At 49.9% G+C, this 16,229-nt stretch overlaps 1 protein-coding gene across 2 annotated transcripts in view; it reads right to left on the bottom strand.

The window, feature by feature from the left end:
- LOC139239251 (metastasis-associated protein MTA1-like) overlaps nt 1-1,002 on the bottom strand; it is a 191,257-nt gene extending 190,255 nt beyond the window's left edge. The window contains exon 1 of one of the 2 annotated variants that reach the window (XM_070867950.1): nt 524-1,002. In XM_070867950.1, coding sequence (XP_070724051.1) covers nt 524-551 — 28 coding nt within the window. In that variant the 5' untranslated portion in view covers nt 552-1,002. The remainder of the gene's footprint in view (nt 1-523) is intronic. The other variant, XM_070867951.1, reaches the window with a different exon arrangement.
- Nucleotides 1,003-16,229: the final 15,227 nt, after the last annotated feature.

Here is a 16,229-nt window from a genome sequence, read left to right as displayed (position 1 = left end):
GAAGAAGCGGGCACGGGGGGAAGAGGCGGGCACGGGGGGGGAAGAGGCGGGCACGGGGGAAGCAGTGGGCATGGGGGGAAAAGGCGGGCACGGGGGGAAGAGGCGGGCATGGGGGGAAGAGGCGGGCATGTGGGGAAGAGGCGGGCACGGGGGGAAGAGGCGGGCACGGGGGGAAGAGGCGGGCATGGGGGGGGAAGAGGCGGGCACGGGGGGGAAGAGGCGGGCAGGCAGTACGGGCAATGGGGGTAAGTAGGGGCAAGGGGGGGTAAGTAAGGGAAGCGGGGGGAGGGAAGGCGGGCACTGGGGGGACACAGACGGGGGCCGGGTCAGTGGGGCCTCTCTCCGGGCCCGCTCACTTCCCCGCCGCCGCACCGAGCTTCTCCTCAGACGGCTGCCGCTGATTAGGCCTCGCTGCCCACCCAGCTCTGGCACACAGGCCTTCCCCCCCCACCCGGGGGTCAGAGCCCCGCTGCCGGCCCGGAGCCCCGCTCCCTCCCTGCGTGTTCCCGGCCCCGGTACCCACCTCCGACCCTGTACATGTTGGCTGCCATCTTGCTGCTCCCGCGGCCTGGTCGGTGCGGGCGGGAGGGAGTGCGGGCGGGCGGGGGGAGGGGGGCTGCTCCCGCGGCCTGGCGCTCGGGCTCCGCTCCGCTCCGCCTCCTCGGTGTGGCCGTGTGTCTCCCGCCGCCGCCGCGCTCGGCCAACTCCGGCAGGGCTCGGCCAACTCCGGCAATCTCCGGCGGCGCTCGGCAATCTCCGGCAGTCTCAGGCGGTCTCCGGCGACGCTCGGCGATCTCCGGGAGGCGGTGAGTGCGGGAGGGTGAATCTCTGACTCCGCCTCTTACCCCAGGCCTCGGCCTCCAGTCGCGGCGTCCACCGCCTGGTTGCTGCACCTCTCAGGCCGCCTGGCTCCCAGCGCGATGCCCCAGGCTTCGGCCGCGGCCTTGCGCGACCTCCGATCCCCAGGCTGTCCGTCTTACCGTCCCCCGGCTCTCCGACTGCCGCTCCGCGCTTCCCGTCGCCATGGAGACGCCGCCCGGTGGCCGTCTTAAAGCAAGGACGCCCCACTGCCCATTAATCGTTGTGCGACCAATATTCAGGAAATGAAGCTGCCATTCGGCCCCTCGTGCCTGTGAAAATGGAGAATAACAGTCCTCTCCCTATCCATAGTGCAAGTTAAAAAGCGCAAAGAACTTCTTAAAACTATTCTGCAAGTTCATCCAATGCTGCTGCATTTTAATTAGTCCCATTCCCCCGCTCTTTTTTATCCAATTCTCTCTGTTGCTCCCCTGCTCCCCCCCGCCATATTTCCCTGAGGCTTCCCCATTCCATCGTAATCAGATTAAAATCAAAGAAAGACTCACATTTACATAGCGCCTTTCACAACCGCTATGTGTCCCGAAGCGCTTTATGGCCAATGAAGTACTTTTTGAAGTGTAGTCACTCTTGTGAAGTAGGAAATTGCCTGCACATTATAGAACTTGATCCAATACCGCTATTTGTCTCGTGTGACTCAAATTAATTGAGGTTGTGCAACTGAAATTCTGCAAGTTCATCCAATGCTGCTGCATTTTAATATTTCTATCATTATATCTGTCTACATTTATCAGTCTAATTTACAGCATCAAATTCTGAGTTGTCTTTGGCCAGAAGCTCAACTGGACGGGCCACATAAATACTGTGGCTACAAGAGTGGGTCAGAGGCAAGGTATCCTGCGACGAGTGTCTCACCTCCTGACTCCCCAAAGCTTTTCCGCCATCTACAAGGCACAAGTCAGGAGTATGATGGAATACTCTCCACTTGCCTGGATGAGTGCAGCTCCAACAACACTCGAGAAGCTCGACACCAGGACAAAGCAGTCCACTTGATCAGTACCCCATTCACCACGTCAAACATTCGTTCCCTCCTTTATCGGCGCACTGTGGCTCAAGTGTGTATCATCTACACGATGTACTGCAAGTAACTCACCAAGGATTCTTCGAAATCTTAACTAGGATGCCAAAGTTTCCAACGCTTTTTAATTAGTATTGCATACCAGTCCCTAAATTACTTGCATCTCATTCTCTATTCCCAAACATCTTAAATATTTTGCATTCATATATGTATTTAACACTGTCTGCAGTGACTTTATAATAACCTGAATCATTTTTATTTGAAACTAGCCCACTAAATAAAAACAAGGAATATCAATGATGAGAACAGACTGGTTGGCCTCCAAACGTCGCCCTTTGGCGGAACAGGCTGAAGGGGCTAAATGGCCTGCTCCTACGTTCCTAGGTCCCTCGAATACTCTTAACTTTCCCATCAAAGACTATCCTTCCAATATGCTGACCCACTGAAGCCCATTCTCCAGTACCTAAACTCTCCCACTTGTTGCTCTTCTCTGAACCCTCTCCAATATTTCCACATCCTCACATCATGTGGAGACCAACAGAGCTGCACAGAGAACTAGAGAGATGTGATCGGGGCCCAGGGGAGCCGTGAGTTCGAGGCCAAGGGCCCAGGGGCAGCACAGGCCAGCCCACACTGCGATATGTGCACGCACTAGGTCCGTGCAGCAGAGCTGGTCTCCAGTCATCTTGGTTCATTCTTGCCACTGGACCAAGACTTAGCTCTGTCAAGCCCGTGTGGTGGCTGGTGTGCAACGGCCAGCCCACTTTAAAAAAATCCACGCACAGGCATCTTCCACCCTTCAGGATGTAGTTCGGGTCCTTCATTGAAACACCTGTGAATTCATCCTTTTTTGCCGTGGAAGCAAGTCATCCTCATTTCGAGGGACCGCCTATGATGACAGAGAACTGCAACTGTGGCCTGACTCGTGTACGGTATGAGATCAGCATGCCCTCGGCCCCTTTGCTTGCACTGTTCTGCCCGTACATTGCAGAATTCTCTTAGCTTGACATGCTCCTATAAGAACATAAGAACATAAGAATTAGGAACAGGAGTAGGCCATCTAGCCGCTCGAGCCTGCTCCGCCATTCAACAAGACCATGGTTGATCTGGCCATGGACTCAGCTCCACTTACCCGCCCGCTCCCCGTAACCCCTAATTCCCTTATTGGTTAAAAATCTATCTATCTGTGACTTGAATACATTCAATTAGCTCGCCTCAACTGCTTCCTTGGGCAGAGAATTCCATAGATTCACAACCCTCTGGGAGAAGAAATTCCTTCTCAACTCAGTTTTAAATTGGCTCCCCCGTATTTTGAGGCTGTGCCCCCTAGTTCTAGTCTCCCCTATCAGTGGAAACAACTCTCTGCCTCTATCTTGTCTATCCCTTTCATGATTTTAAATGTTTCTAAAAGATCACCCCTCATCCTTCTGAACTCCAACGAGTAAAGATCCAGTCTACTCAATCTATCATCATAAGGTAACCCCCTCATCTCCGGAATTAGCCTAGTGAATCATCTCTGTACCCCCTCCAAAGCCAGTATATCCTTCCTTAAGTAAGGCGACCAAAACTGCATGCAGTACTCCAGGTGCGGCCTCACCAATACCTTATACAGTTGCAGCAGGACCTCCCTGCTTTTGTACTCCATCCCTCTCGCAATGAAGGCCAACATTCCATTCGCCTTCCTGATTACCTGCTGCACCTGCAAACTAACTTTTTGGGATCCATGCACAGGACCCCCAGGTCCCTCTGCACTGCAGCATGTTGTAATTTCTCCCCATTCAAATAATATTCCCTTTTACTGTTTTTTTTCCCAAGGTAGATGACCTCACACTTTCCGACATTGTATTCCATCTGCCAAACCTTAGCCCATTCGCTTAACCTATCCAAATCTCTTTGCAGCCTCTCTGTGTCCTCTACACAACCCGCTTTCCCACTAATCTTTGTGTCATCTGCAAATTTTGTTACACTACACTCTGTCCCCTCTTCCAGGTCATCTATGTATCTTGTAAACAGTTGTGGTCTCAGCACCGATCCCTGTGGCACACTACTAACCGCCGATTTCCAATCCGAAAAGGACCCATTTATCTCGACTCTCTGCTTTCTGTTCGCCAGCCAATTCTCTATCCATGCTAATACATTTCCTCTGACTTCGCGTACCTCTATCTTCTGCAGTAACCTTTTGTGTGGCACCTTATCGAATGCCTTTTGGGAATCTAAATACACCATATCCATCGGTACACTTCTATCCACCATAGAAACATAGAAACATAGAAAATAGGTGCAGGAGTAGGCCATTCAGCCCTTCTAGCCTGCACCGCCATTCAACGAGTTCATGGCTGAACATGAAACTTCAGTACCCGCTTCCTGCTTTCACGCCATACCTCTTGATCCCCCGAGTAGTAAGGACTTCATCTAACTCCCTTTTGAATATATTTAATGAATTGGCCTCAACAACTTTCTGTGGTAGAGAATTCCACAGGTTCACCACTCTCTGGGTGAAGAAGTTTCTCCTTATCTCGGTCCTAAATGGCTTACCCCTTATCCTTAGACTGTGACCCCTGGTTCTGGACTTCCCCAACATTGGGAACATTCTTCCTGCATCCAACCTGTCCAAACCCGTCAGAATTTTAAACGTTTCTATGAGGTCCTCTCTCACTCTTCTGAACTCCAGTGAATACAAGCCCAGTTGATCCAGTCTTTCTTGATAGATCAGTCCCACCATCCCGGGAATCAGTCTGGTGAATCTTCGCTGCACTCCCTCAATAGCAAGAATGTCCTTCCTCAAGTTAGGAGACCAAAACTGTGCACAATACTCCAGGTGTGGCCTCACCAAGGCCCTGTACAACTGTAGCAACACCTCCCTGCCCCTGTACTCAAATCCCCTCGCTATGAAGGCCAACATGCCATTTGCTTTCTTAACCGCCTGCTGTACCTGCATGCCAACCTTCAATGACTGATGTACCATGACACCCAGGTCTCGTTGCACCTTCCCTTTTCCTAATCTGTCACCATTCAGATAATAGTCTGTCTCTCTGTTTTTACCACCAAAGTGGATAACCTCACATTTATCCACATTATACTTCATCTGCCACGCATTTGCCCACTCACCTAACCTATCCAAGTCACTCTGCAGCCTCATAGCATCCTCCTCGCAGCTCACACTGCCACCCAACTTAGTGTCATCCGCAAATTTGCAGATACTACATTTAATCCCCTCGTCTAAATCATTAATGTACAATGTAAACAGCTGGGGCCCCAGCACAGAACCCTGCGGTACCCCACTAGTCACTGCCTGCCATTCCGAAAAGTACCCATTTACTCCTACTCTTTGCTTCCTGTCTGACAACCAGTTCTCAATCCACGTCAGCACACTACCCCCAATCCCATGTGCTTTAACTTTGCACATTAATCTCCTGTGTGGGACCTTGTCGAAAGCCTTCTGAAAGTCCAAATATACCACATCAACTGGTACTCCTTTGTCCACTTTATTGGAAACATCCTCAAAAAATTCCAGAAGATTTGTCAAGCATGATCTCCCTTTCACAAATCCATGCTGACTTGGACCTATCATGTCACCATTTTCCAAATGCGCTGCTATGAGATCCTTAATAATTGATTCCATCATTTTACCCACTACTGAGGTCAGGCTGACCGGTCTATAATTCCCTGCTTTCTCTCTCCCTCCTTTTTTAAAAAGTGGGGTTACATTGGCTACCCTCCACTCGATAGGAACTGATCCAGAGTCAATGGAATGTTGGAAAATGACTGTCAATGCATCCGCTATTTCCAAGGCCACCTCCTTAAGTACTCTGGGATGCAGTCCATCAGGCCCTGGGGATTTATCGGCCTTCAATCCCATCAATTTCCCCAACATAATTTCCCGACTAATAAAGATTTCCCTCAGTTCCTCCTCCTTACTAGACCCTCTGACCCCTTTTATATCCGGAAGGTTGTTTGTGACCTCCTTAGTGAATACTGAACCAAAGTACTTGTTCAATTGGTCTGCCATTTCTTTGTTCCCCGTTATGACTTCCCCTGATTCTGACTGCAGGGGACCTATGTTTGTCTTTACTAACCTTTTTCTCTTTACATACCTATAGAAACTTTTGCAATCCGCCTTAATGTTCCCTGCAAGCTTCTTCTCGTACTCCATTTTCCCTGCCCTAATCAAACCCTTTGTCCTCCTCTGCTGAGTTCTAAATTTCTCCCAGTCCCCAGGTTCGCTGCTATTTCTGGCCAATTTGTATGCCATTTCCTTGGCTTTAATACTATCCCTGATTTCCCTAGATAGCCACGGTTGAGCCACCTTCCCTTTTTTATTTTTACGCCAGACAGAAATGTACAATTGTTGTAATTCATCCATGCGGTCTCTAAATGTCTGCCATTCCCCATCCACAGTCAACCCCTTAAGTATCATTAGCCAATCTATCTTAGCCAATTCATGCCTCATACCTTCAAAGTTACCCTTCTTTAAGTTCCGGACCATGGTCTCTGAATTAACTGTTTCATTCTCCATCCTAATGCAGAATTCCACCATATTATGGTCACTCTTCCCCAAGGGGCCTCGCACAACGAGATTGCTAATTAATCCTCTCTCATTACACAACACCCAGTCTAAGATGGCCTCCCCACTAGTTGGTTCCTCGACATATTGGTCTAGAAAACCATCCCTTATGCACTCCAGGAAATCCTCCTCCACCGTATTGCTTCCAGTTTGGCTAGCCCAATCTATGTGCATATTAAAGTCACCCATTATAACTGCTGCACCTTTATTGCATGCACTCCTAATTTCCTGTTTGATGCCCTCCCCAACATCACTACTACTGTTTGGAGGTCTGTACACAACTCCCACTAACGTTTTTTGCCCTTTAGTGTTCTGCAGCTCTACCCATATAGATTCCACATCATCCAAGCTAATGTCTTTCCTAACTATTGCATTAATCTCCTCTTTAACCAGCAATGCTACCCCACCTCCTTTTCCTTTTATTCTATCCTTCCTGAATGTTGAATATCCCTGGATGTTGAGTTCCCAGCCCTGATCATCCTGGAGCCACGTCTCCGTAATCCCAATCACATCATATTTGTTAACAACTAGTGGGGAGGCCATCTTAACAGTTAATTCATCCACCTTATTGCGGATACTCCTTGCATTAAGACACAAAGCCTTCAGGCTTGCTTTTTTAACACCCTTTGTCCTTTTAGAATTTTGCTGCACAGTGGCCCTTTTTGTTCTTTGCCTTGGGTTTCTCTGCCCTCCACTTTTCCTCATCTCCTTTCTGTCTTTTGCTTTTGCCTCATTTTTGTCTCCCTCTGTCTCCCTGCATAGGTTCCCATTCCCCTGCAATATTAGTTTAACTCCTCCCCAACAGCACTAGCAAACACTCCCCCTAGGACATTGGTTCCGGTCCTGCCCAGGTGCAGACCGTCCGGTTTGTACTGGTCCCACCTCCCCCAGAACCAGTTCCAATGCCCCAAGAATTTGAATCCCTCCCTGCTGCACCACTGCTCAAGCCATGTATTCATCTGCGCTATCCTGCGATTCCTACTCTGACTAGCACGTGGCACTGGTAGCAATCCCGAGATTACTACTTTTGAGGTCCTACTTTTTAATTTAGCTCCTAGCTCCTTAAATTCTTTTCGTAGGACCTCATCCCTTTTTTTACCTATGTCGTTGGTACCAATGAGCACCACGACAACTGGCTGTTCTCCCTCCCATTTCAGAATGCCCTGCACCCGCTCCGAGACATCCTTGACCCTTGCACCAGGGAGGCAACATACCATCCTGGAGTCTCGGTTGAGTCCGCAGAAACGCCTATCTATTCCCCTCACCATCGAATCCCCTATCACTATCGCGCTCCCAATCTTTTTCCTGCCCTCCTGTGCAGCAGAGCCACCCACGGTGCCATGAACTTGGCTGCTGCTGCCCTCCCCTGATGAGTCATCCCCCCCAACAGTACTCAAAGCAGTGTATCTGTTTTGCAGGGGGATGACCACAGGGGACCTCTGCACTATCTTTCTTGCACTGCTCTTCCTGCTGGTCTTCCATTCCCTATCTGGCTGTGGACCCTTCTCCTGCGGTAAGACCAACTCACTACACGTGATACTCACGTCATTCTCAGCATCGTGGATGCTCCAGAGTGAATCCACCCTCAGCTCCAATTCCGCAACGCGGACCGTCAGGAGCTGGAGGCAGATACACTTCCCACACACGTAGCGCCCAGGGACACCGGAAGTGTCCCCGAGTTCCCACATGGTACAGGAGGAGCATATCACGTGACCGAGGTCTTCTACCATGTCTTAACCTTAGATACCCTTAAATTGGTAATAACAATGTTACAGTTCACTTACTGATATAAAAAAGAAAAGAAAAGCTACTCACCAATCACTTACCCCATGCTTGTTATATCCTCAAAGAATTCCAGTAAATTAGTTAAACATGATTTCCCCTTCATGAATCCATGCTTGATTGCCTCCTCAACACAGTGTCTGGACATTGTTGGAGAGGAGGCCACAGTTACACCCAGATGCCTCACTTCCCCCAGTGCTAATTCATCTTGCCCTTATGCACATTATTTTAGCCAATGTGCAACACTTTGTAGTTGACAGTGTTAGATATCACTTGCCATCTATCCTCATAAATCATCAAACTCTCTGCAAACCTTTTCCCCTATCCTCGGTTTTACTGCCCTGCCTATTTTAGCGCCATCTGTGTTTGTAATGTAAGTTCATTTAAACAAGTGGCATTCTGAGCATTGACCCCTGCTAACCTCGACTGAACATCTCTCCCCAGTCCCAATCAATTCTTCTCACTGGTGCTCTCTGTTTCTTATCCTTTCATCGTTATTATTTCCAATTCCCAACTCTATCCCACACTTCCGTGGCTTTTGCCCCGATTTGAATTCAGTCAAGTGGAATCTTATCAAAAGCCTCTGAAAACCATCCCAAGGAATCGCTTTGTTATCCTCATGCTGTCTCCCAAAGTCCAATACACTTCGCATATCCCAGGAGGCTCCTCTACTGCTTTCACACTCGGAGAGCAGAGGAGAAAGGGTTTGTCATCTAACCGTCACACCCACTGTACCCTCGCCCACTGTACCCTCCCCCACTCTACCCTCACCTACTGTACCCTCCCCCACTGTACCCTCACCCACTGTACCCTCACCTACTGTACCCTCCCCCACTGTACCCTCGCCCACTCTACCCTCACCCACTGTACCCTCGCCCACTATACCCTCCCCCACTCTACCCTCACCCACTGTACCCTCGCCCACTGTACCCTCGCCCACTGTACCCTCACCCACTCTACCCTCCCCCACTGTACCCTCGCCCACTGTACCCTCCCCCACTTTACCCTCACCCACTGTACCCTCGCCCACTGTACCCTCCCCCACTCTACCCTCCCCCACTCTACCCTCACCCACTGTACCCTCACCTACTGTACCCTCCCCCACTGTACCCTCACCCACTGTACCCTCACCCACTGTACCCTCACCCACTGTACCCTCGCCCACTCTACCCTCACCCACTGTACCCTCGCCCACTGTACCCTCCCCCACTCTACCCTCACCCACTGTACCCTCGCCCACTGTACCCTCGCCCACTGTACCCTCACCTACTGTACCCTCACCTACTGTACCCTCCCCCACTGTACCCTCACCCACTGTACCCTCACCCACTGTACCCTCACCTACTGTACCCTCCCCCACTGTACCCTCACCCACTGTACCCTCCCCCACTGTACCCTCACCTACTGTACCCTCCCCCACTGTACCCTCACCCACTGTACCCTCGCCCACTCTACCCTCACCCACTGTACCCTCACCCACTGTACCCTCACCTACTGTACCCTCCCCCACTCTACCCTCACCTACTGTACCCTCTCCCACTGTACCCTCACCCACTGTACCCGCGCCTACTGTACCCTCCCCCACTCTACCCTCACCTACTGTACCCTCCCCCACGGTACCCTCCCCCACTCTACCCTCACCTACTGTACCCTCACCCACTGTACCCTCGTCCACTGTACCCTCACCCACTGTACCCTCACCCACTGTACCCTCGCCCACTGTACCCTCGCCCACTGTACCCTCACCCACTGTACCCTCACCCACTGTACCCTCGCCCACTGTACCCTCCCCCACTTTACCCTCACCCACTGTATCCTCGCCCACTGTACCCTCACCTACTGTACCCTCCCCCACTGTACCCTCACCCACTCTACCCTCCCCCATTCTACCCTCCCCCACTGTACGCTCCCCCACTGTACCCTCCCCCACTTTACCCTCACCCAGTCTAGCCTCCCCCACTGTACCCTCCCCCACTGTACCCTCCCCCACTGTACCCTCCCCCACTGTACCCTCACCCACTGTACCCTCCCCCACTGTACCCTCACCCACTCTACCCTCCCCCATTCTACCCTCCCCCACTCTACCCTCACCCACTCTAACCTCACCCACTGTACCCTCACCCACTCTACCCTCCCCCACTGTACCCTCCCCCACTGTACCCTCACCCACTGTACCCTCACCCACTGTACCCTCCCCCACTCTACCCTCACCCACTGTACCCTCCCCCACTCTACCCTCACCCACTCTACCCTCACCCACTCTACCCTCCCCCACTCTACCCTCACCCACTCTACCCTCCCCCACTGTACCCTCCCCCACTGTACCCTCCCCCATTCTACCCTCCCCCACTGTACCCTCCCCCACTCTACCCTCACCCACTCTACCCTCCCCCACTCTACCCTCACCCACTCTACCCTCCCCCACTCTACCCTCCCCCACTCTACCCTCACCCACTCTACCCTCCCCCACTGTACCCTCACCCACTGTACCCTCACCCACTCTACCCTCCCCCACTCTACCCTCACCCACTGTACCCTCACCCACTCTACTCTCACCCACTGTACCCGCCCCCACTGTACCCTCCCCTACTCTACCCTCCCCCACTGTACCCTCACCCACTCTACCCTCATCCACTGTACCCTCATTCTCCATCTCTCCCCTTCCTCAGTCTCTTCACTCCTTCAATCTCCCCTCCTTCATTCTCCCTCCCTCACTCTCCCCTCCCTCTGTCTCCCCTCCCTCAGTCTCTCCCCTCCCTCAGTCTCTCCCCTCCGTCACTCTCTCCCCTCCCTCAGTCTCCCCTCTCTCAGTCTCCCCTCCGTCAGTCGCTCCCCTCCCTCAGTCTCCCCTCCCTCAGTCTCCTCGCTCTGAGTCTCCTCTGTAGGGCGATGGTTTGTCCCAGATTAATTTATAGCGAGCAAGAATAATTAGTTAACACTACCTGCTACTTCTCAGAGGTTCACTCTGGAAAAGAATGACAGGACACCAATAAGTATAGTTCCCACTCTGCATGGCAGTCTTTACTAAGTACTGATCAACCTGTTATCAACATTGCACTTGTCAGTCTGTCCTTTGAGCTGCGAAGCTACGTTATAGTTATCAGTTCCTCATTTCCCTGCGTGCTCACGATCGTCCCAGTGGTCCGCTGGCGTGTTGTGATGTGCGTCTTCTGATGACTGACCAGGTCACCCCTCTCTGACTACTGCGGGCTGCTTGTCCGTTGTCTGAGATTTGTCCCTGCCTTTTCTCATGTGATGTTTCCATGGCTTCCTGCCTCATCATCGAACCCTTTCTTTGATCCATCAATGATCTATATCTTTCTTGAGCACGCATTAGCACTTTGGAAACAGGTTTATTGTCTATAGTCTAGCACTATCATGGACCTCACTCTGTCTTATTATATAGTCAGTATCATTGTTATTGCATGTTATGGCAGCCAGTCGGTTTCTCTTGCTGACCATTTATTGTTCAATACCTTTAATATTCGCTTGGGTTTCTGTCTCTGGCATATTACACATGAATCGATCAGCAAGTATGATACTACAATTAGTTGAACCACAACCAACACACGAGAGGCTTTACGGATCCATGGATGGAGCTGTATAATAGTTTCAATAGCCCGAGCCCATCAGGAAGTTTCTTGGATTTCATTAATTTTCCCCACTAATCTCTTTATTTGTTTGCTGTAGCTGATAATAGTGTTTCCTGGATCTTTCCATCCGTTCCTCTAGCTTTGCCAAATTCTCCGGCAATGGTGGGATGTCATACCCGAACCTCTCCACAAACCTCCTTAAATTCTCTTTTAAATCATCTTTTACTTGGATTCCCGTCATCCTGTGTTGATAAATATTTATCAGTTCCCACGCCCCGATCCTCACCAGTCTAGTAGGGGTTAAACAGAATGTGCTGTGTCTAATTGGTCGTTGCCAAGTGCTGTGAGTGTAGGTTCTATGGCTGGTTGTTACACAATATTCCCCATTTCCCACATATGCGCTTTGCGTGGACTGCAACTGAGCATTCAAAGCTTCCATGGTGCAATTCACCTCGGTTCCCAAATTATTGAACCCTCACGTCAGCTGAAAATGTTCCTCAGTAGCATAAGGACACATCACAGTGTCCCCGTGTGTATTGCATCCTTCTAATCCTGTTCCCACCATATAATCTCCTAAATTTACCGTGTATGGAGAGATTCCATGATACTTTACATCATTTTCACCTCGCAACTTCCAATACCCTGGGAATGGGACGGTCCCGTGGGGAGCTGGCGAATATAACACCAATCCCAGTATTGTCAGATTACTTCTGCTACAATCGGCTTGGACAGGATATACCTGAATTAGACCTTGGAGCTGACACACGGTGACGTTATTACCATAATCCATTAATACTTCGAGGTGTTCGCTAGTTACCCACGGAGGAATTTTACCTTCGTGGATAAGTTCGAGATTCTCTCGAGCCTCTCTAACAACTAGGATCCATATATTCTGCAAACGGCATTTCTGGCAGCTTCATCCAAGGTGGCCCTATCCACTTTGACTAATTCGTTAATTGTCTCAGCATGCCTTCCCAGATCTTCCACAATATCCTGCAAATGGACAGTGATCATTTTATCTTCCCCTAATTGGGAATCCTAGTTGTCAATAGTGCCCTCGAGTAACTCCTTGTTTAGTTTTTAAGTTCCCAATTCCTCCCTCCAGGGCAGCCAGATCCAGACTATTCACCAATGATGTCCTAGTTTATCAATCATAGGCAGTCCCTCGAAATCGAGGAAGACTTGCTTCCACTCCAAAAGTGAGTTCTTAGGTGACTGAACAGTCCAATACGGGAATTACAGTCTCTGTCACAGGTGGGACAGACAGTGGTTGGAGGAAAGGGTGGGTGGGGAGTTTGGTTTGCCGCACGCTCCTTCCGCTGCCTGCGCTTGTTTTCTGCATGCTCTCTATTATGTATTTAACCCTTTGCAACCTGTATCACACCACCACCAGAGGCCCTACCTGTTGGAGTCCCAAGGGATCCCAGTATCCCGTGGGGGCACTGTATATAAGCAGGCCATCCACAAGGTACCTGCACTCTGGAGTCTTATTAAAGGAGCTAAGGCCACAATTGCTCATTGTTCACAGTACTTAGTTTCATCCTTTATTATGAATGTATCAATTGGCGACGAGGTAACGAACAACCGCGTGAAATTGCAAAGAACAGTTGGTATCCTGGAGAAGTTCTCAGAAGGGGATGATTGGGAGGCCTTTGTGGAGCGACTCGACCAATATTTTGTGGCCAACGAGCTTGAAGGGGACGAGAACGCTGCCAAACGAAGGGCTATCCTCCTCACTGTCTGTGGGGCAACAACCTATGGCCTCATGAAGAATCTTCTAGCTCTGGTAAACATAGAAACATAGAAAATAGGTGCAGGAGTAGGCCATTCGGCCCTTCGAGCCTGCACCGCCATTCAATAAGATCATGGCTGATCATTCACCTCAGTACCTCTTTCCTGCTTTCTCTCCATATCCCTTGATCTCTTTAGCCGTAAGGACCATATCTAACTCCCTCTTGAATATATCCAATGAACTGGCATCAACAACTCTCTGCAGCAGGGAATTCCAAAGGTTAACAACTCTCTGCGTGAAGAAGTTTCTCCTCATCTCGGTCCTAAATGGCCTACCCCTTATCCTAAGACTGTGTCCCCTGGTTCTGGACTTCTCCAACATCGGAAACATTCTTCCCACATCTAACCTGTCCCGTCCCATCAGAATCTTATACGTTTCTATGAGATCCCCTCTCATCCTTCTAAACTCCAGTGTATAAAGTCTCAGTTGATCCAATCTCTCCTCATATGTCAGTCTGCCATCCTGGGAATCAGTCTGGTGAACCTTCGCTGCACTCCCTCTATAGCAAGAACGTCCTTCCTCAGATTAGGAGACCAAAACTGAACACAATATTCCAGGTGAGGCCTCACCAAGGCCCTGTACAATTGCAATAAGACCTCCCTGTTCCTATACGCAAATCCCCTAGCTATGAAGGCCAACATGTCATTTGCCTTCTTCACTGCCTGCTGCACCTGCATGCCAACTTTCAATGACTGATGAACCATGACACCCAGGTCTCGTTGCACCTCCCCTTTTCCTAATCTGCCGCCATTCAGATAATATTCTGCCTTCGTATTTTTGCCACCAAAGTGGATAACCTCACAATTATCCACATTATACTGCATCTGCCATGCATTTGTCTATTCACCTAACCTGTCCAAATCACCCTGCAGCCTCTTAGCATCCTCCTCGCAGCTCACACCGCCACCCAGTTTAGTGTCATCTGCAAACTTGGAGATATTACACTCAATTCCTTCATCCAAATCATTAATATATATTGTAAACAGCTGGGGTCCCAGCACTGATCCCTGCGGCACTCCACTTGTCACTGCCTCCCATTTCGAAAAGGACCCGTTTATCCGGACTCTCTGCCAACCAGTTCTCTATCCACGCCAGAACATTACCCCCAATACCATGTGCTTTGATTTTGCACACCAATCTCTTATGTGGGACTTTGTCAAAGGCCTTTTGAAAGTCCAAATACACCACATCCACTGGTTCTCCCTTGTCCACTCTACTAGTTATATCCTCAAAAAATTCCAGAAGATTTGACAAGCATGATTTCCCTTTCATAAATCCATGCTGACTTGGACCGATCGTGTCACTGCTCTGCAAATGCGCTGCTATTTCATCCTTAATAATTGATTCCAACATTTTCCCCACTACTGATGTCAGGCTAACCGGTCTATAATTACCTGTTTTCTCTCTCCCTCCTTTTTTAAAAAGTGGTGTTACATTAGCTACCCTCCAGTCCATAGGAACTGATCCAGAGTCGATAGACTGTTAGAAAATGATCACCAATGCATCCACTATTTCTAGGGCCACTTCCCTAAGTACTCTGGGATGCAGACAATCAGGCCCCAGGGATTTATCAGCCTTCAAACCCATCAATTTCCCCAACACAATTTCCCGCCTAATAAGGATATCCTTCAGTTCCTGCTTCTCACTCGACCCTCGGTCCCCTAGTACCTCCGGAAGGTTATTTGTGTCTTCCTTCGTGAAGACAGAACCAAAGTATTTGTTCAATTGGTCTGCCATTTCTTTGTTCCCCATTATAATTTCACCTGAGTCCGACTGCAAGGGACCTACGTTTGTCTTCACTAATCTTTTTCTCTTCACATATCTATAGAAGCTTTTGCAGTCGGTTTTTATGTTCCTGGCAAGCTTCCTCTCGTACTCTATTTTCCCCCTCCTAATTAAAACCAACAACTAAATCCTATGAAGAATTGTATACAATGGTCCGGGAGCACCTCAATCCTAAGGAAAGTGTTTTGATGGCGAGGTATCGGTTCTACATGTGTCAACGGTCGGAGGGCCAGGAAGTGGCGAGCTATGTCGCCTCACAGGACGTTGCGAATTTGAGGGATTCCTAGAACAAATGCTGAGAGACTTTTTTGTACTGGGCATTGGCCATGAGGTAATCCTGCGCAAACTGTTGACTGTTGAAACTCCGAATCTAAGTAAAGCCATAACGATAGCCCAGGCATTTATGTCCACCAGCGATAACACCAAACAGATTTTGCAGAGTAAAGAGGTTTCGGCCAGTACTGTGCACAAAATAACGTCGTTTTCGAGCAGGAATATACATGGCAGAACGTACACGCCGGCTGCTGCATGACCTCAGATGACCCAGAGTCCGCCATCAATTGTTAATGTGAGGCAGTTAACACCTTGTTGGCATTGTGGATGTGATCATCGGCCCCATCAATGCCGCTTCAAGCACTATGCGTGCAACGGCTGTAGAACAATGGGACACCGCCAGCGAATGTGCAGGCGAGCTGCAAACCTTGCAAACCACCACGTTGCAGAGGAAGATCGATCCACGGTGGATCAAGCTGAATTGAAGACTCGTACCAAGGAGGCAGAAGTGTACAGAGTACACACATTCACTACGAAATGTCCACC

This window comes from Pristiophorus japonicus, chromosome 26, assembly GCF_044704955.1.
Source record: "Pristiophorus japonicus isolate sPriJap1 chromosome 26, sPriJap1.hap1, whole genome shotgun sequence".
Lineage (NCBI taxonomy): Eukaryota > Metazoa > Chordata > Chondrichthyes > Pristiophoridae > Pristiophorus > Pristiophorus japonicus.
The sequence above is the reverse complement of the archived record's forward strand: the minus strand, read 5'-3'. Positions and strand labels throughout refer to the sequence as shown.